General features: G+C 42.6%; 1 protein-coding gene across 1 annotated transcript in view; it reads right to left on the bottom strand.

Annotated features, from left to right (window-relative positions):
* Positions 1–9,567: 9,567 nt before the first annotated feature.
* Positions 9,568–22,557, bottom strand: part of prkx (protein kinase X-linked) — a 39,104-nt gene continuing 26,114 nt past the window's right edge. Inside the window, exons 5-8 of the mRNA XM_040014785.1 lie at positions 20,764–20,859; positions 18,486–18,543; positions 14,605–14,682; positions 9,568–13,768 (exon numbers count right to left, since the gene is read on the bottom strand). Coding sequence (XP_039870719.1) covers positions 13,643–13,768; positions 14,605–14,682; positions 18,486–18,543; positions 20,764–20,859 — 358 coding nt within the window. The 3' untranslated portion in view covers positions 9,568–13,642. The remainder of the gene's footprint in view (positions 13,769–14,604; positions 14,683–18,485; positions 18,544–20,763; positions 20,860–22,557) is intronic.

Raw genomic sequence — 22,557 nt, 5'->3', positions numbered from 1 at the left:
GATGGTGTATTATACTGAGATATGGTAACTGTGGAGGGATGCATCCAGGTGAAGGAGAGAGGGCGCAGCAAGTCCGCAGCCCCGGTAAGCAGCAAATTCTGGGCGAGAGGCGCCGTAAAGCTCGCGGCTCCCCTTTGCCACCGACCCTTCCTGGCCGAAGCGGAGCCAGCTACGACGCACCACCGCAGAGGAAATGTGCCCGGCGGGGAGGCCAGCATTTGAGTGTTTTTTCAGTCGTCTATAGTCCAAATTTGTTGAGTCTGTGCAAACTGTAGTATCAGTTTCTTGTTCTTAGCAGACAGCAGTGGCCCCAGTGTGCTCTTCTGCTGCTGCACAGCACGTGTCGTGTAAAGCAGAGAGTACCGGAAGAATGCTGCTTGGTCTGTAGTTACTGACAACCATGTTATGGCCTGATTTAAAAACAGTTGTAATCACTGCAGTTTTCTTTCCAAGCACGTGGAAACACTATTATTAATGGGACAATTAATGTTTTTTATAATAGGAGGAAATAATGCCTCCTTCTGAGTTTTGATAAATACTGTGTAAGAGGGTAATGTCACTTGTAATGGAAATTGTGTATTTTGTTTGAGTGTTTTTTATAATTTTTAATATTTACATGCTTATATTTTCAGAATTGTGAAACCTTATTGTGGAAGTAAGAGCCAAATTATGTGGATATTTTGCATCCAACTCATTGTGTAACATTTTATTCGGTGGTATTTGATGGTTTGGGCCCCAGGAAGACTAGCAACCACTGTTGTGGAAGCTAATGGGGTTCCTTATAAATAAACAAATAAACAAACTTTATCCATTCCATGTTCTTCCGTTTCCCTTGAGTACTTGACAGAACAAACTATCCTACGAACTTCTGAATTAGTCGTTTCTCTAAAAGTCAGAATAGGAGCATTAGTATAGAGGAGTCATTATAAAGCTGCACATGTGCAGTGTTGGGGGTTCTTAGTAACAGAAATGTGTTACACACTACTTGCTACTTTTCTTAAAAGTAATGCAATATGTCACCAAATGACTCGCTGAAGACAGTAATGCAGTTTTTTCTGTCCTGAATGCAGTTTGCATGTTCCCAGTGCGCTCTCCACCTTTTACAAAATCACTTCATCAGATAACTGATGAACAAAACCTGAAAACATGAGCAACAAAATGATGTTAGCTTGTCTCTACCCTGTTGCTTCTCTGCTGGATAGAAATGCAGAAGCACACAGAGTAGTAATGAGTCGGTGATGATGGACCGGGCATTTCAACAGCAGACTGTGAATGTGACGTTACCAAATCTCCATGATAACACATAAGTGATGAATCTGGACATGTTGAATGACCTATTCATGATTTCACAGACCGGGGCATGAATTGAATTCCTGGAGCTTTTAAAGATGAAAATCAAAACACTGTCCCTGCTGAGTGGAAACTATTCTTTTGTGATTTTTCACTCAGAATTAGGCCAAGCGATGCACTGCACTCAGTCAAACATAGCTTTGAATATTCTGGTTTATAAAGAAGACATATTAATCATCAGGAACTAGGACGATTCATTGACTTGCCGTTGCTAAGTGAGCTAGGCGGTGGTGTCTGGATGTTTTCCTGGCCAGCAGGGTGATAAATCTCTGAATCCCTCTCCCAATCGCTTGTGTCACAGCCATCAGCCTGTGTGTAATGTTTCCTTTTGCTGGTGCCAAGAATCTGTCCCCCGTGGTGTTGAGTCCCACATCATGCTTAACAGCAAAGCGCTCACCAAGAGGCCGGGCAAAGGCCAAACATTTATTCTGTGTCAGGAAGTGAGGGAGTTAAGTGTGGTTAATGTGCCAACAAGCATGGCAGGACAGCTTAGTAGCATCTGGGAAAAGAAGGTGAAAGCTAATATGAAAATACATCAATAAAAGTAAGTGCTCTAAGGGATACGAGGGAATGAAAGGTCAGGCATGAAGCAGAAGGGAGATATTTGAGGCAAGCTTGGATGATTGTGCTCCTACTAGTGCCTGAAAATGATCTTTCTTTAGAGGTTCCCTTAAATATGGGAGACAAAACTTCACGCTCACATAAACAGATGACTTTGGGATGGAGTGGAGACACTCAATTGCATCCAGCTGTTGTGCTGATGGATGGGAAGCAACCATTCACTGAAAAAGTGGTTCTGGTGTGATGTGCACACACAATCATGTGCAGCATGGAAATGGTAGCTGGCTTTTGGCCTGTTATATTAGCAATAGGGAGTGGGAATGGAAAATTACAAACTGCACGTCTCTGAAGAAGTCTTTGCTCACGCAGACCAGGAAAGTGTTTTTGTGCATTCACATGTAATGCCAGAAGCATAATCTATTTTGCTTAGAGAGAGCTGTGAACAATGAAAAGCTGAGCTCGATTTCCACCACAGTTAGGAGGTGGCCTTAATAAAAATAACTCACCGCTGTCTTTGTGTGTGTTAAGCACATATTTAATGTGCAGTTTCATTCAAGTGCAGAAACCAACACTATTCATTATACCCTCAGGATTTCAGGTTTCCACCTGCAGTAAAAACAGGAAAAGTCCTTATGAAGGCGCGTCACAAATCAACAGATAGTAACCGTTTTGTCTTTTATCCTGTTGGGTCACAGTTTTCACTTGATTTTAAAAGCTTTGCACATTACAAAGTTCAAGCACATCATTGCCCAGCTCAATGACAAGGAACCTTTTTTGTGGGGCAAATAATGTTGACACCAGTCATTTTGTGTTTTTCTGAAATAATTCTGTTATTGTGTGCAAAATATTTAAAAAAAAATAAGCTATCGGGAAATCCATCCATCCATCCATCTTCATCCGCTTTATCCGAGGCCGGGTCGCGGGGGCAGCAGCCTAAGCAGAGGCCCAGACCTCCCTCTCTGGCCGAACTTCTCACCCCATCTCTGAGGGAGAGGCCAGCCACCCTTTGGAGGAAGCTCATTTCCGCCGCTTGTGTCCGCGATCTCGTTCTTTCGGTCACTACCCACAGCTCGTGGCCATAGGTGAGGGTAGGGACGTAGATCGACCGGTAAATTGAGAGCTTCGCTTTTACACTCAGCTCCCTCTTCACCACGACGGACCGGTGCAGCGTCCGCATCACTGCAGCTGCAGCCCCAATCCGTCTGTCGATCTCCGGCTCCCTTCTCCCATCACTCGCGAACAAGACCCCGAGATACTTGAACTCCTCCACTTGGGGCAGGAACTCATCCCCGACCCGGAGTGGGCACTCCACCCTTTTCCGGCTGAGAACCATGGCCTCAGATTTGGAGGTGCTGATCCTCATTCCCGCTGCTTCACACTCGGCTGCGAACCGTCCTAGTGCGAGCTGGAGGCCCTCACCCGATGAAGCCAACAGAACCACATCATCCGCGAAAAGCAGAGATGAGATTCTGAGGCCACCGAAGCGAAAGCCCTCCACCACTTGGCTGCGCCTAGAAATCCTGTCCATAAAAATTATGAACAGAATCGGAGACAAAGGGCAGCCCTGGCGGAGCCCATCACCCGCCGGGAACGAGTCCGACTTATTGCCGGCAATGCGAACCAAGCTCTTGCAACGGTTGTATAGGGATCGAATGGCCGTAGCAATGGGCCAGACACCCCATACTCCCGCAACACCTCCCACAGGACACCCCGAGGGACACGGTCGAATCGGGAAATCCTCTAGCTGAAAATCCTGTTTAAAAAAAGCATTTGGGACAATTGTGTTGGTGACAGCTTTTGTTATAATATCAATAATATTTATGTGAATATGGGATACTGTTACATGTTTGCATAGACTTTTGTGGAATATGGAGAGACTCCTGGCAATGGAGTGAGCAAAGTGAGACTCATATTTTAGGGTTTATGGAGATGAGTGTGAACACCCAAACAATCCCTGTCAGTGATGGAGAAGCTTTGAAAAAATTTGGTAAAAAGTTCACCAGCATGAAGGAAATGGGGGACCCCAGCACGCCTGCTTAAAGAAAAATAACCCTCTACTGCATGACCTTTTCATTTTTGGGGAAAAAAAATATTTCTCCCTATTTTGGGGGAGCTTTAGGGTTCCTAATAATATATCAATTATAATATTTGACCCCCCCCAAAACAGATATTGGTTTGTTGCTTCAAGGCAACACTGTGTGACAAGGGTAGTAAAACACCAAGTTATTCTATAATAAGTTGTATTAGTACAACAAGGATGAACAAATAAATAAACAACAAAAAACAATGTAAACATTTCACAGAACAATAAAACACCAACATTTGACCATAACCCCATGCACGCGCACACACACACGTGCACACACACACGCACACACGCGTTGTGTTTCCATCACTTTTGGAGACATTACATTAACTTACTTTCATTTCCTGGAGACTTATCCTCACCCTACCCATCACAGGTCCCTGCCTGAACCTCACCCTGACCCTGACTCAAGCCTTCACCCTAAAATTGAATGAATTACTCTGGATACTGTAGCTCCTGTGAAAACTAAGGTCTCTAATCAGAAGTACCTGACTCCGTGGTATAATTCTCAAACACGTACCCTAAAGCAGACGACTCGTAAGCTGGAGAGGAAATGGCGTGTCACAAATTTAGAGGATCATCATTTAGCCTGGAGAAATAGTTTGCTGCTTTATAAGAAAGCCCTCCGCAAAGCCAGAACATCTTACTATTCATCACTGATTGAAGACAATAAGAACAACCCCAGGTTTCTCTTCAGCTCTGTAGCCAGGCTGACAAACAGTCAGAGCTCTGTTGAGCCAACCATCCCTTTAACGTTAACTAGTAATGACTTCATGAACTTCTTCACAAATAACATTTTAATCATTAGAGAAAAAATTACCAGTAATCATCCCACAGATGTAATATTATCTACAGCTACTCTTAGTACCATTGATGTTAAGTTAGACTCTTTTTCTCCAATTGATCTTTCTGAGTTAACTTCAATAATTACTTCCTCCAAACCATCAACGTGTCTTTGAGACCCCATTCCTACAAAACTGCTCAAAGAAGTCCTGCCATTAATTAATGCTTCGATCTTAAATATGATCAACCTATCTCTAATGATCAGCTATGTACCACAGGCCTTCAAGCTGGCTGTAGTTAAACCTTTACTCAAAAAGCATCTCTAGACCCAGCAGTCTTAGCTAATTATAGGCCAATCTCCAACCTTCCTTTCATATCAAACATCCTTGAAAGAGTAGTTGTCAAACAGCTAACAGATCATCTGCAGAGGTTTATTTGAAGAGTTTCAGTCAGGTTTCAGAGCTCATCACAGCACAGAAACAGCTTTAGTGAAGGTTACAAATGATCTTCTTATGGCCTCTGACAGTGGACTCATCTCTGTGCTTGTCCTGCTAGACCTTAGTGCAGCATTCGATACTGTCGACCATAATATCCTATTAGAGCGATTAGAACATGCTGTAGGTATTACAGGTACTGTGCTGCAGTGGTTTGTATCATATCTATCTAATAGACTCCAGTTTGTGCATGTAAATGGAGAGTCCTCTTCACACACTGAGGTTAATTATGGAGTTCCACAGGGTTCAGTGATAGGACCAATTCTGTTTACATTATACATGCTTCCCTTAGGCAGCATCATTAGAAGACATAGCATACATTTACACTGCTATGCAGATGACACCCAGCTCTATCTGTCCATGAAGCCAGATAACACACACCAATGAGTTAAACTGCAGGAATGTCTTAAAGACATAAAGACCTGGATGGCCGCTAACTTTCTGCTTCTTCATTCAGATCAAACTGAGGTTATTGTACTCGGCCCTGAAAAGCTTAGAAATATGGTATCTAACCAGATTCTTACTCTGGATGGCATTACCTTGGCCTCCAGTAACGCTGTGAGGAACCTTGGAGTCATTTTTGACCAGGACATGTCCTTCAACGCACATATTAAACAAATATGTAAGACTGCTTTCTTCCATTTGTGCAACATCTCTAAAGTTAGAAATATCCTGTCTCAGAGTGACGCTGAAAAACTAGTTCATGCATTTATTACTTCCAGGCTGGACGACTGTAATTCATTATTATCAGGAAGTCCTAAAAACTCCCTGAAAAGCCTTCAGCTGATCCAAAATGCTGCAGCAAGAGTCCTGACAGGGACTAGAAAGAGAGCAGATTTCTCCTGTTTTGGCTTCCTGTTAAATCCAGAATTCAAAATCCTGCTCCTCACATACAAGGTCTTAAATAATCAGGCCCCGTCTTATCTTAATGACCTTGTAGTACCATATCACCCTATTAGAGCACTTCGCTCTCACACTGCAGGCCTACTTGTTGTTCCTAGAGTATTTAAAAGTAGAATGGGAGGCAGAGCCTTCAGTTTTCAGGCCCCTCTTCTGTGGAACCAGCTTCCAGTTTGGATTCAGGAGACAGACACTATCTCTACTTTCAAGATTAGGCTTCAAACTTTCCTTTTTGCTAAAGCATATAGTTAGGGCTGGACCAGGTGACCCTGAATCCTCCCTTAGTTATGCTGCAACAGGTGTAGGCTGCCGGGGATTCCCATGATGCACTGGGTGCCACTGTGTATTAATAGACCTCTCTGCACTGAATCACACTTGTTATTAATCTCTGGCTCTCGTTTTGTTAAAAAAAATAATACTTTTTCCTCTGTGCTTGGACTGAGTTTCTCTTTTTGGTAAAACAACCTTTCTAAAACCTTTTCACATGATACTTAGGATGTAGGAGTCTCCCACAGTTTAATAATAGGCCAATTATTAAACCCCTTTCTGAACCAGTGAGGCTTCAGATGTCATCAGTGATGTCACCCTTAAAGAAGCATGCCTCGATACAGGCTTCATAAAAGGCCTCCTGAATTTCTCAATACATGCTGCAAAGCCTTGGGACAGTGCATCCCATCACTTACTAGCAGTGTGACTGCAAGACTCAAACTTTTTTGTAAATATCATTTAAATTTTATGTGTGAATATTCAGACACAGGAGCAAGAAGCCTTTTGCTGGAACCCTTTTTCTCTCATTTAGCTAGAGGCTTTTGTTTGTCCTTTATTTTCAGTTTAGGAAAAATAGGAAATGTTAGAGACTTTAGTTTGTTTTAGTATTTCTCGCAACTCAAGCCAATAACTTGCAGCTTAGCATGTTCATTTGTTTGCCATTGGCTTCCTTCGGTGTGGTTGGAGTGTCATCACTTAGCCAAGCAAACTGGAATTCCAGACAAAACATGACTCGCTTTTCTATTGGAAACATAACAGTTCATGAAACACTGCGTTCAGCACATTAAGTCCACTCCTACATTTGGATTTAAGAGATCGAATGAGGAAATTAAGACTAAAGTAACTAAAGTAGGATTAGGCTTATAGGGTTATAGAACAACATGGTCACACCTTTGCTGAAAAACATTTTGACTGATTGTCAGATTGTTTCCTCATGAAGCGGTTAGCCAAAGTACCACCACCAACTCTTTTTGTCACAAAGCTTAATTCTCAATGGACACACTCAGGATCAACCACCTGCATCAGTCCTACAGCAGCAGTAGGAGGGTAGCAGCATACACTGGCAGCTGCTCCAGTCAGCAGCACACATATTCAGTCTCTAAGGAATAAATAGCAACACGACTCAGCGTTGACTCATGACTTTCCGTCTCTGCCACGAGCAGACTAAATCTGCGGTCAGAACCATTCCTATGGCACTTATTCAGCAATAAAGTCATTCCTCAGTTATGCACGAGAAGAAAAACACTTACCTCTTCAAGCTGGAGTTGTTGAGAAACTCTCTTAACAAGTTGTGGGAGATTCGCTGCAACAGTCATCATCATTCATTTACTTGCTGCTCCAATCTTTAGAGACTTCATTTAAAATTTTAATGAATAAAACAGAACAAAAAACTATGAACTGTAAATTATTTGATTAAAGGCAGATGTTAAAACACTGGAATGTTGGACTATCGCACTCCCCAGTGTAAGTACTAAAATAAGAAACGATGTACTTGAGGATCACATCCATGCACTCTGAAAACTTTGAAATACAGTATGCTGGATAATGCAACGCAAAGGCTTTCCATTATACTGTACTAACACCTACATTAACAAAGGAAGTCAATCAGTATTCACTGTGGGCAACATTTTCTGGTCTGTTCAGCCATTTACGTGAAAAGGGAAAAACATCTCTGGATGGAGGAGGGGCCTAAGGGTACATCTGTCACCATCGTACACTCTCTGTGCATGGGACTCATGGACATTGATCAATGAGCTTTGATCAGTGGTTGTTGATCAATGGTCATGAGAATTTGCATATTAATAATCAAGAACCTGACCTCACAGCGTGTTGGTCAGATGTGTTAGTTTCAGTCATTATGCAAATGTACTGTTTATAAGACTGAAGAAGATGCTTGGATGAAACGTCCCATAATGTCAACTCAGGAAGTTAGCGTCATGCTATGATTCAATAAAAAAACAACAAACAGGTAGTAGTGCAGGAGACAGCCAAACTGCTTTTGGAAAAGTCCTGAGAGGAAATGAGTTTGTGCACATTTAACATTAACATATAGGGAACGCTGATGGTGGGTAGGCTTCACAGTTGATATCAGAACACAAACTAATGTAGCACAAATGAGCTCGACTGGATTTCTATTAAGACTGGAGCTTTTCTTCCTTCACACTATGACAGTGTTCATGCTATGATAAAGTGCACACATCACACATACCAGCCGTAGCACTAGAATGTCTCCAGCTGAGATTCTGTAAGAATGGGATAATAATAAATTGCAGTACCTCGCTTCCTTTACTTTGTCCTGAATCACCGAAATGTGAACAGCCTGAAGAAAGGATGAGGGGACTATAGCGTTCGACTCTTCCCAGCACCAAAAGAAATGGCAGCTCTGTCAACATTTCTGTTGTCATCAGTCTTACTTAGAAAGAACTCTTCCAGGTAATAAGTTGCAACAGAAAATTCACACATGTAACAATCCCACATCCTTAAAGTTCACACACACTTTAACCAGACATAATGTTTTATAACATAATTGTTTTTTTCAACTACTAAGAAAAATCAAATGTTATGATGCTCAGTTAAACTTTTGATGCAGTAGCACCCGTCTGTAGAAGTAACCCCTGCATTTCTCTTCTGTGGCTCGAACAATCCTCCTGGTTTGTCCATGTTTACTTTCATGCACTGACATGTTTCAATGACCAATTTCTGTGGCATATGGACACCTATTAATATTACTGCAGGAACGGTTAGGACCAAGGAAAAATATGGCAAGAAAACACTTATTAAACATAAAGAATCAAGTTTCAGTTCAAACGACTCCATTTAATGTTTTAAATCAAACTGGAGTATGTGTGGAGGTGGTTTAGAAACGAAAACACTGACTGTGTTGTCTGCTTTGTTCTAGATGGATGCTGCTGTCTCCTGAGTGGACTGACGGTATTTTCATGAAGGCCTGGACCCGAGAAACGTCAAACAGCAATGAAGGCTTCACTTCCCAAATGTCAGATTTCCATTTTGTGAATGCAAAAGGTTTGCTTGACTACACAGGCAGGCGACTAACCTTCAGAGGCTGCTGGGTGGCTGAAGGACGCCGCACAGGTGAGTGTAAAATAAACCAAGCTGGACAAAACATGCTTCTTTATAAACTCCACTTGTTTCGACAGTTTAAAACTTCACTCAGGCTTCAGAGCTAAAGGTATAACTAGAATTCATGGAAATGAAAAGGCATTGCTACGTATTGGGTAGAAAACAATGCATATTTGCACCAGAAAACATATTTCCAAGACAAAGGCTGACATTTTAAACAATATATTGCTGTGTAAGACACAATGTCCCAGGACTGGACAGAACATGTACACTCGTCGGGTAAGAAAACAAAGCTTGAAATGCAGCAGGGGTACAGCAAAGAGAAAAACCTGTGAATACAGATTAATGTGACACTTCAGGTATTTTAAAGCATGCGGACATTTCTATTTAGAAAAGCTACTTAACAGGACACAAAGCTCTTTGTAAAATGATGCCCATAAACAGCATAATTCAATCATACACTCTGATAAGTATCAAGACAATAACACAGAAATGTCAACAACACATTTAAGCTCAGGTGATTACAGCACAGGCGTGTCCATAAAGGTAAAGGTAAGGTGCCAGGTTACAGCATGCAGTCGCCGATTCTTGAATTTTCTGGCATTGTCCTGGAGGGTGGACACTACTTTTAGTGTTGTGTAACAAGTGGACATGTTAAGATCTGCTGACTAGGACCATCAAAGAACATGACCCTTATCATTTTAATCAAACCATTCACCGAATGGGAGCTCTGAGTTGGTTTGCAGTGGTCCTTCCCTTCAGCGGCCTAACAGAGCTGCTTCTTTATTATGTGGCTCAGGAGTTTGGGTTTTCATTCATCCATAGCTAACAGACTGTCACTGAATCACTAAGAGTCTCCTTTAAAAGGTCCACCTCAGAATTCATCCATGTGTGATAATGTTCTGGAAAACCTTCAGTAGATCTATGTGCAGTCTTACAGATGCAGTGACCTGAGTCTGAAGGATCTAAAGTTAGATTTCAGTTTACTGAAGTTAAATCTCTGATGTTTCCACTTCTCTTGAGCACTTATTCACAGGAATGAGAATTTTTCATTTATTTTAAATAAATAAATGTAAGCAAACATGCCATTTTATAACTGCAGGGGACAGGTGATGCAGGGGACAGGTGATGCAGGGGACAGGTGCTCTCTGCCTGACAGCAGGTCTCAGGTGCTCGAGACACTTGGATCCAATCATTTTCTTATCAGTTTATCTAATTTAGAGTTGCAATGTCTGGAGTCCACTGCAACTGACATTGGACTGATAAACAATGAATAAGTCATCTGCGATCTTGAAGAGCGGACTTTCGTCTACTTCTGTAAGGTCCTGAACCACATAACGTCGCTGTTACAACAGAAAAGCAGCTTTGTTTGTCCGTATAACACAAAAGTGCAACGAGAAAAGCTTACCATCATGAGATACATGGCTCACCAACAGCTCCACTATTCTGGTATCCTTCTAGCTGTCTGGACTTTTGCAGACCTACGTGGACATGAGGTGGTATCTTGGCCTTATCTTAAAAATGACTCTCGCTAACTCATTTCAACAGGAGCTACTTTTCAACTTTAAAACGTGTTTTTAAAATGTCTTCAGGGTGTGCCACAAGCTCTGGAACAATTTGAGTTGTAAAAACAAAAACAGCAATCAGAAAAAAAACTTGTTTATGGACAGTGTGGCTGCAGCTACATACAAATAAATGGATGAGGAAAACCTGTGTAAAAAGGACATTGGGTGATTGTTTCTGCAGCGAGACACAGTCCACCCAGAGTGTTTTAGATGAATTGATGCTGGAGCCAAGTATCAAAAACAAATTCCAGTCAAAGGCATTGATAGGCTAGGATGTTTCAAAGGTCCAGTAAGGTTGTGTTCAGAGCAACATCTGCACAGCGAATTAGGAAAAATAATTCCACAGTGTTTACAAAACAGGATACAGACACGAGGGACGAATGAAAAAAGGAAAATACTCTTATGTCATCCACAGAGGCAGTCCAGCGGACGGTGGATAATAAAATACAACCCTTCTATCATCGTATCCATCTGAACAAACATCATGGCTTCCATCAGGTTGCTCCTGCTACTTTCAACGTTTTTTTCACAACAGCCTAAAAGGTCAAATTTCAAAGTGGAGTCAGCACTTCTGAAGTCAGCCAGTGATGTTTGACAAGAGTTCAACATCCCTTCTAGTTCATCCTGCAGGTGTTCGGTAGGGTTCAGCTTCTTCACCAACCCCATCCAACCATCCTTTTATGGAGCCTGCCATGTGCACTGGAGGCATGGAAGAAAGCTGTGCCGATTTTAGTTAGAATGAGATGGATCCAACTCATAATGAAGCATGAGGCACAAAACCCGTGATAAACAAGGTTTATTTTGGAAGGTTGATATGGTTGTGATATTCAGCAAGCAACAGTTCACAGAAATGCTAATGAATACTGACTGTACGAATGCTAAGAATGGGAACTGATAAGATCAATATCACCTATTGATTTTCACTGGCTCCGCTTTTAGAGTCATCACCTTCACTAAGCAGCACATCAACAACATTATAGTTGCTCAGAGTAATTGCATGCTGTGCGATCAGTGCTGGGGTCATTACTCAAAAATATATTAGTCAGAACACTGTTCTTAAAAGCAATGAAGTGCTTTAGTTTACTGTTCCCAGGAGAAAGTCCTTTGTGACCTGAAACTATCATCTTATAAGCATTTAATAACATGAGGCTACAGTCCCAGCACACACCAACACAAATCCCTGTCCTGACGAGGACACACATGTGATCCTCGTCTTAGTATTTAGGTATGAACACGAAGCAAAGATGAAAACCAGCACAGAGACTTTAAGCGATCGCCACGCTGCCTCTACTTTAGAAACATGAACAGGTAGAGATGAAGGCTTCATCGCTGGCTTCGATACCGGTCAATGTTCAGGCTCTGACCGCCGGGCTGGCGTCAGATTCACGATGCTTTCATTTAACTCTGGGTTCTTGGCTAGCTTAGCGTTAGCACGCTGTGCTGTCTGTGTAAGCGCCTCCAAAGAGCTGATGTTGTGTTAGCGACATCGTTAACAGCCGTTTCTGTTCTGACACACTTTCCTTTGTACCACTGCACTCTCACGGTTTTGTGCAATAAAAATAACTGTGCCACCTCATCGGCGCATGAACTGAAATCGGCTGACTGTAGTGCAAATGCAAGGGGATAAGCAGGGTTGATGGGCAGGCAGACTAACTATAACTGGGAACTGGTTCTTATAGAGAATTTAGATTCGTATCCCTACCAACTGCACATTCACTCTGTACTGTGATGCACTAAATGAGGCTCTTACATAACATCCTTGGCTTTAAATAAAATACGACAACAAGGTGAATGAGTGAGGTGCAGCAAAGCGCCTGCAGAGCAGCTGTGGCTCTACAGTAATGGCAAAAACCTTGGGCTGTGGAGACCTAACGCAGAGATGTTAGGCAGCTTTACGTTATTAGATGTGACAACAGTTCAGTGGTATGTTGTCTCCAACAGCACCTCATGTTCCACGTCCACTATACTTTGAACTCCATTGACACAGCACAGAATTCAAATGTGTAGCTGCGAGACATCAAACAGTGATGTAAGGCACTTTCTTTACAAGTGCTACTGGTTTCCTGTCCAAGTGTCTGACTACATATAGAATAAGTCATTAATGACTGCTGATCAGAAGACTGTTACAGTACCAGTCTGCAGTCACATTGAACATGACTACATGAACATTTTAAAAAGAGAGAAACTATAAAACACGACTATATAAAAAGACCTGATTTTTTTTCCGTTTTATACCCAGAAAGTAACAGTCTTTTGGTTTCAAATGAACCAGATATTTTTGCATATGAATGGCTCAGAGAATAAAAACAAAAAATAAAATAAACTCAAAGTAGCAGATAAATAAACGTATAAAAAGCTAACCATGTCTTTAGTTTCATACATACACGTCACAGCATCTGTCCTTTGGAAGTTCATTATTACAGATAAGATGCAAATCCCCCAATTTGATAAATAAGAGTTTTCTCCAACAGAGTACCTGCAATAGTAGTTTTACAATGTGTGTTGTTAGTTATCCACATAAATCAATCGATTAATAAATAGACACGGCTGAGGGATCAGAAGTTTTTGAAGACCTCCAAGTCTTTCTCGGCCACGGGGGGGTCTTTTTTCCAGTCGTCCTCTGGGTAAACATCAAAGTTGGAGGTGTCGCCCTCATGGGAAACCTTAGGAACTATAGGAGGCTGGAAACAAGGAGGAGGAACGTGTTAAATGGAGGTGTGGACCTGCAGGGCAATGCTAGTGAGTATTCACATACAGGCAGTGTTCTTAATTCATCCAAAGTTTGATCCATAAACATCCGGACAGGGACACAGTTCTCTATTCTGCACTACAAAAATAGATCACGATAACACACAGACTTAAACTCAGTTCAAAGGGTTATTCATTTCATTCCGACGTGTCGTCCCTTGAAGCCACACAGAGGGTGTCGAGCTAGATTGTTTCCTAGTGTTTCCTCTTGACTGAAATCCTCTGTATTTACATTCCTGAAGCCACCTCTCGATTGAATATTGCCACATTCTTCTCCACTCAGCCAACTGAGCCAAGATTTTTTCTCTTTGCGTGGGTTTTCCCTGAATTCTGTAGTTACTGAGCTCACCACAGCATTTCGTCTGTAAAGACCGAACCCGACAGTCGATCGAGCAGTTTTCACCATGTGTCCCGTAGCTTTGGTTTTTCCACCGAGATCTCTTTGGATTGCAAACAGTTTGCAAATGCAAAGACATCATCATCATCAAAGCATTCGCCATTGAATAATTAAGAAATACAGCAAAAAAGTCCAATTACTCTATGCACCTGTAGAAACTGAAGAAAACAGGAATGTCTGCAATGTGAAAGTCCTTAAATGAAAGTCTGCAATTCAATCACAGCATTATTGCATCATTCGAAACCATCGGTGTACTAGCGCACAAAAGTAAAATTGTGAAAATGATTCTAATGTCCAAAATGTAAGCAGGTTTTTTACCAGCCTGATATGAATGTAGCTGAACAGGTGAAAAATACACCGAATCAAACCCACCTTTAGTTTCCTCAGAGGAACGGCCTCCCAGTCAATAGTTTTAAACCATCGGTGCTTTTTCACGTCGTCGGCTCCATTCTGAAACAGACAGCACCATGTGTATGTACATACAGTGCTGGGAATATGTATTTGCCCCCTTTCCTCACTTCACAGTTTTTTGTATATTTGTCACTCTTTAATGTTCAGTCGCCTGAAATTTTGTCCAAAGAAAACCAGAGTAAATGCAAAGTGCAATGTTTAAATAATGATGACAGAAAAATGCTAAACCAACCTCGCCCCGATACAGGAGCTGCTCTGTATCTCATTGTACAACTGTATAGTGACAATAAAGGCATTCTATTCTATTCTACAGTAACTGTAACATTTTGTTGCACCCAGGAAATTCCAGCAGTTGTAACAAAGTAAAATGTTACAGTTACTTTATTACAAATGATGGAATTTCCTGGGTGCAACAAAATGTAAACGTCTCACATTCATGGCTTCTGATTTTTAAATCTTTACAGAGTTTTGAAGTGCACTACAATCACAAAATGATGACGTTATTATTAATCCACACATTCAATATTCAGATAAAGTCAGGCAAGTTTTGAAATGAAAACATAGGACTACACATTGTCAAAAGGAAACGGTAAATCAGCGGCACTTTTCTACTGTGAGCAGTCAAAGCGCTTTATACAACTTGCCTTATTCATCCATTCACACAATCACTGTTTTCCACGCTCCTTCAGTCCAACATTCACACTCCACTGGAGGCATCACAGCAACTCGGGGTTACCATCTTGCCCGGAGATAATATTCGGCACGTAGACTGGAACAAACTGGGGTCGACCCACCAAATGTCCGATTAGCAGGTGACTGGCTCTACCTGAGCTACAGCCAAGTCTACACCGAGGTCATGATTACAGAAACAAACCTCCAGCAGAACCTCATTTATTTCTCTTTTTTTCAGAAAAACACACCATCACCCATGGGTTTTTTTTGGATCAGAAAATTGAAATAAACTCCAAAAGTGCACCAGCAGGAACTCTGATAGGCCAAGAACAATACTCATCTCCCACTAATATGCCACATTTGACCAATCAGAGCTCCTGCTGCTGCTCTGTGCAGACTGCACTCAACTGAAATTTGATCTACTTGACTTTCTCAGCGCATGTGTCTGCGTGAGTGAGGTGAAGCCGTGCGAGTGCACTGACCCAGACGAGGCTACAGCTGGTCGGCAGTGTCGGCTGATGTCTCGACTCAAAAGAGCAGGAGCAGATAAATCAGCATTTGATTTGTTCCTGAGCTTAAGACTGGTTTTTAATATCACACAGCTCAATTTGTCAACTTAAGATGGATGTAAAAACACATTGTGAGGCTTTTAATTTGAAAACATTGTTCAAGAACAAAATTGTCAAATCAGTAGCAAAAATATAAGAACAAAAGTTTATCCATCATTGACCAGGATTATTGGGGACTTTAATGTTTACTTGACAAACATATCATTTTTTGGACAAAAGTAGTTCATCAGTTTCTTTGAAAGAAACAAACTCTCAGTGTGTCATTATTCTAGTGCACTGTTCAACCCCCAACATCAAAATCTGTGTTCTGTTAATGAGGCTGAGGAATACTGGCAGCCACAGTCAATATCATCATGTTTGGAATTATGTGGCGTTAATCACAGAGCTCAGAGAGGCAGCTGTTTCACTGAGAGCAGCTCACGGTGTCACACTGACTTCACTGATGTTCACTGACACACTTCAGTTTGAATGGAGATCTGCACAGCGCTGCCATACTGCATCACACTCAGTGCATTTCAATCATTTCTCCAGCGAGTTTGATAGTTAGCAAAATAATAATCATAATTTTAAAAAATAGCATGTGTAACGTACACGTACTGGAAAATGATTCACCAGGACTCACCTATCATGCGACTGTCGTTTTCCATCAAACACTCATTAAAACAGCGACCAACAGGTATGTTAGCGCAGCGGTCTCCAACCTTTTTTGCGCCACGGACCGGTTTATGCCCGACAATATTTTCACGGACCGGCCTTTAAGGTGTCGCGGATAATTACAACAAAATAAAACTAGTACCGGTACCGAAAAAAAGAAGATTTCTTCATAACACACGTGAAAAGACCCAGGAAAACCGAGTTAACGATCAAAACGATAACAAAATAACGCTGAAAACCGATAAAAACCCTGAAAACTATACATACAACTATATAGTTTGTATATACACTTTCAAGCACTTTTAAGCACCACATCTGAAATTCAAGCCCTTTTCAAACCTTGAAAAGACAACATTAAAATTCAAGCATTTTCAAGGATTTCAAGCACCCGTATGAACCCTGCTACTAAACTTTGACACAATACAGCCTGTAATTCTATCAAGGACTCATTAGAAAAGAGGAGGAACATATTCTTCTGCTGTGTTCATGTTCTTCATTGTGACTGGCTGCTGCGAAGGCTTAATTGGTCGTGGTCAGGTTATTAAAAACTATTGTTGGTATTCAAATTTGTTACGGACATATGAATGCCTCAACACCTCGACTTGAACTTATGAGTTCCTCAGCTTTTAGAAGTTAATGCGAAACCCAAAGGTCACTAATTTACAGGCTAACAGTTCAGGAGCACAGCAGACGACCAGGTTTGAGGAACTCGAGCTCGTATCCAAGCGTTTACATCGTCCTTACAACTAGCACGCTGTTGATCATGAGGGTTTACATCTCTTGCACACAACGTCCAAGAATCAAACCAACTAAATGAAGTCAGAGAAGGAAAATCCACTTGTTTGAACTACTAGATGCAGCTTGAAAGCAGCACCAACCACTTTCCTGGGTGTAAGCCCATCTGACTCTGACAACCCTGCCACATCCAAAGTCACTAAGTCACTTCGCTTCTTAAATGTTTCTTTCAACTTCAGTAGGTCATCTAAACAACCCCTACATGGGCTGCAGTCAGCTGATTGACTGATTAGACATTCATGTTAACAAGCAGTTGAACAGGTCTAATGAATCCGTCACATGACCTCCTGTTGTCATAAGACGCAGACACACTTCTGCCACATGGTGAGATTTATTAAAACACGCCAGTCTCAGAATGGGATCCACCAGAACCATCAATAATGAAACAGCTGTGAGGAACGGGAGGGACATCAAATCAGAAAGAAGATCAACTAAACGAACACAAACCTGGAGTAGATTACTCCAGAACTTCCTGGACGTTGTTGTGAGCTGGGAAAATCCCAAACAAACGAACAAAAATACATCCAAGAAAGAGGGAAGTCTGGTCACCCAACGGAGAGTGACCAATATCAAATAAGTCATCAATGCAGCAGCTCAAATGCACAGTAATACAATCCTGGGTAACTGACTGTAACAAACTGGACATTTCTCTGAAACGAGCTGGCGCTCATTAAGCAGAATGGCTTATAAAACCATAACTGTAAATTGCATCCATCTGTTTTAAAATCTGTGAGCATAAAAAAGAGCCGCCCTCTATTAACACTCGTGTATTATAAGAAAAAAAAGAATATCAAATGATTGTTGGTCTATGGAGCGTTTCATACCTACATATCAAACCTATGTATGTTTGAAACTCTGTCTTTGTCCTCAGAACTCTCCATACTTCTGTCTGAAATAAATTCTCCAACTTTCCGTTCTTCAGAAGAGTGAAGCTGCTGCTCTCACTGGAGCATATTTACATTATAATTCAGACGTATTACACATGCACTGAAAAACCACAATAACTCCAAAAACCCTTCTGCATAAGTCTATTTCTTCAGGATTACGGTGCTCCAGCCGGACCACGGGCTTGTGCTAGTCATCAACTGCCTACTCAGAGTAAGACATACGGTACCACGTGGTTACAGGAGGCAGGAAATCAAACTAACTCACCTTCATGTTGCCTAGCCGTCTGGCTCGGTCAATCACGAGAAACTTCTTTATGAGGTCTCTGAGGAGACAAAGGAAAAGGCAGTGAATCCACAGCTTCACAGTATAGTTGTACAGCACTGTCTCTGTGGGACACAACCACTCATGTCTCTCCAGCACTGTCACAATGACAAATATCTCCTCATTAAAAGGTGACTGACGGCCTATTACAGGTGACAAAGTGAGGTGTGTCCATCTGACAATCTCCAACTGAAGCAACTGAGAACATTTTTCAGCAACACCTTCATCAGGCTATAAATCAGAACGTGTGATATAAACATCCACAGGTTTTCTCTCACAGGTGGCTGTAGCTCAGGAGGCGGAGCAGGTCACCTACTGATCGGAAGGTTGGAGGTTCGATCCCAGGCTCCTCCAGTCTGCATGCCAAGTATCCTTGGGCAAGACACCAACCCCAAGCTGCTCTCCGATGCATCCATCGGAGTGTGAGTGTGTGTGAGTGTGGTTAGAAAGCACTCAGTATAGAGGTGGTGTGAGAATGGGTGTGACTGGGTGAATGTGGCGTGTTGCATAGAGCGCTTTGAGCACTCCGGGAGAGTAGAAAAGCGCTCTATAAGAATCAGTCCATTTAAAGCGCGATACCTGCCGATGAACAGAAAGCTAACATATCTCAGATCCAACCATCTGCTAGCAGGCTGATAATTACGACAGCTGGATGCTGACAAGTCGACTATTTCTCATTTGTGACTGAGTCACACTGTGTCTGAACTGTGGGAATGACACTTAACAAAGAAATATTTTGATTTAATGGGAATACTTATGGCATTTCATGGACTTCCAAAAGGAAAACAATTAAAGACACTTTAGACTGTTTCCATGTAAGCATTCACACAGACAATGGCTGTTCAAAGTCACTCTAAGAGGACGTTTTACAGGAAAACTTCAAAACAGTGGAACCCCGACTGACGAACTTAATTCGTTCCCGAGGGTCTTTCATAAGTCGAAGCATCCATCGCGCCTTTTGAGTGAACGATAGGCTATAGGCTAATAGCTAACAGCTATAGCTAACATTCAACAGCAGCAGCAGCTGGAGAGACTGCGGGTGTCCCTCTGTGCGGCCTGTCACAGTTTGATGGATGGGACACTGTGGTGTGGACTGTGTAAGAAAGATATTCATAATTGTGGGAATATTAAAAATCCCTTCCTCTGTTGGCTTAAGAGTGGGAAGCTGTGACTTTGCTGAATTATCAGTGGAAGCTGTGACCTCTCCACAGTCACTGCATTAGAACTTAGTGACACACACTCCCACCCAGAGTGCCTGTAATCATTCCTGCTCCTCAGGCTGTTGTGATGGGTGTTGTGCACTGGGTGGGGAACCAGTCTAAAAAGGCCAGGTGTGTCATCAGTGACTGCAGATCCACCCAAAGTGCCTCTTTAACCACAGGGACCCTGCAGGGACCCTCAGGAAACGGCCCCAACAGCCGTTTGAAGTTTTACACTGAGTCATGTTAGTGTGTCAGTCAGCCTCAGTTGGGATACGAGAATTTTCTGACTGGCCACATCCTGCAAACAGGTCCACCTGCAGGCCTTTTTTGAGCAGCTGCACCACCATCATGCATATATCTGCATATCCAATAAGTACTGAAGTACATATTGGGGTGGTTGTGGGTCCGGAGGTGGAGGAGGTGGAGGAGGTGGCCTTCTAATCAGAGCGGGTGTGAGTCGACCTGTGGCAGCTCCAGTCTGCATGCCAAAGGGAAGGATGCTAACCCGGGGTTGCTCCCGATGCGTTCACTGGAGCACGACTGTGCATGACAATTCCTAAGGTACACACAACGAGTCAACATGTTTCTATGTTACAATAAAGTTTAAAGACATTTCTAAAGTTTAAATGAAACGAGCCCTCCTGAGCGATGAACTCTTCTGCTCCAGGAGTCACAGCGTATGATGGGTTTACTGTCAGCAATCACAACCTGCTCCAGTTTCTAGTGTTTCATAAATTACAATCGTTTCCACAATGTCTGTGTTCTTAGCAAAGTCTCACTGTACAGATGTTTTCCACTGTAAACACATTCATGCAGTGTTTCTTTCTGCTTTCACTCTGACAGAAGCATCACAGGACACCTCGACATACTGACACGAGGGAATGAAACCTTCCAACTAGACGGCCTGTTCTACCTAAATAACATTCACAGCCACTCCTGTGGTTAACGATAAAGACCAACATTGGCAGACCGATTGCTGGGTTGTGTGTCTGATCCCCTGCATGATGCCCACATCTTACTTGACATAGAAATCCAGATGACGTGGGAATTCCAGCTTTGCAGCCAGAATCTTCTGATAGATTCCAAATGGATTGTCATCAAAGAAAGGTGGATACCTGTGGAAAGACAGAAACGTCAGCCCAGCCTGCTCATCTGAAGCTACAGACACACACTGACACACAATCACAATTCAGGATCATGATGCAAGGAACAGGTAACCGAGGCAGGAGCTAAAAGGCTCGCGCTCACCTGAGTCACTTAAACCTATGAACGAACATGTGAGGGGTCACCATTCTGGTGCAGACAGTGCAGTCTTTGTCCACAGCTGATGATTGTGTGTGTCTGTGTGTGTACGCGCCCTCTACCATCCATCCACTGAATGCTTTCCCAGCTCTCAATTCTTCTTTTGGCCTGGACAAGTCATTACCCACAAATTACATAATGGCAGCTGCCTCTAAAGACATTGCACACGGAGCAGCGAGGCACATAATAACACAGTTTGTCACACCCTGCTTGTGTTCCCAGTGAAAAGTTGCAGCCATAAAACTGTTGGATGTGGGGCCTGTGGGAGCTGCAGTTTCTCTGAAACTGATGCTGTCACAGCTGAGGAATTTAGGTCAGATTGAGAATGCAAGTCATCCACCTCAAAACAGCAAAGGCCTGACTGCAGTGTGTCCAACATCATTCACCCTGTGTGAAGATCAAGCTTCACACACGACTGTGCTGCGCTCCACCGACAAGCTTCTTCAGTTCTAAAGACGTCTTCAAGAAACTTAAAGGAGTCCAGCTGCTTTCTTTCCAAGCTCCTTAGACGACATGACCTGGATGACTGAGGACCTACACGGTTACACACACACGTACTTGTTGTTTGAAGCCAATAGTGACAATATACACATACTACATATGTGTATGATTTTCTGTAGATTAGTAGAATGACAATCTTCTCATTAAATATCCATTTTGTTGTTCATTGGCATTTTGACATAATTTGGCTTTTGAATGAAAAATAAAATTCCCGGCTCGCCCCGGGAGCTTGAGGGTCCTGCGCAGTGTCTTAGCTGTTCCCAGGACTGCGCTCTTCTGGACACAGATCTCCGATGTTCTTCCTGGGATCTGCTGGAGCCGCTCGCCTAGTTTGGGAGTCTCTGCACACAGTCCCACAGGATCTTAGCTCGGTCATTCTCCACCACCCTTGGGGGCGTCTCTCATTTTGACCTCGGGACGTCCAGGCTGCATTCGGCACAGGTGTTCCTGTACACTATGCCGGCCACTTGGATATGATGCTCCATGCACGCCCTGCCTGCTGGCATCTTGCACCCTGCTGTTATGTGCTGGAGTAGGGCTGGGTTTTGATGATCGATTTATCGATTAAAATAGATTCTGGCTTGGATAACGTGATATCGATTCATCAAAATCCTTTTTTAATTTTTTAATATAAATTTATTTTGGTCGAAACGCCAGAACCTCAGGTGAAACCTCACAAAATTTCAACAACCACCAAACAGCTGAAACAGTAACTGAGAGCAGGAACACGGACTCTGCAGAGAGACGTGAACACAAAGCTCGACCCGCCGACGGCTCAGGATCAGTGAGATGTGACTTTCTCGCCGACGGCACGGACACGGTCGGGGCTGAAAGCCGACAGCTCGCTGATCCTGATGTGTCGGCGGGTCGAGCTTTGTGTTTACGCCCTTTTTGTGCTGATTCTGAAGCTGCAGGTTTGATCTCTCTCCAAACAATATTGACGAACCAGCAGCCAAAGAAGATCCAAACTACGCTTCACATAAACATCGTCATGGATTCACTCTGACTTT

This window comes from Simochromis diagramma, unplaced genomic scaffold (genome assembly GCF_900408965.1).
Source record: "Simochromis diagramma unplaced genomic scaffold, fSimDia1.1 OVJJ01000165.1, whole genome shotgun sequence".
In the NCBI taxonomy this organism is placed as follows: domain Eukaryota; kingdom Metazoa; phylum Chordata; class Actinopteri; order Cichliformes; family Cichlidae; genus Simochromis; species Simochromis diagramma.
Note: the sequence above shows the minus strand (reverse complement) of the source record. Positions and strands in the feature narration are given on the sequence as shown.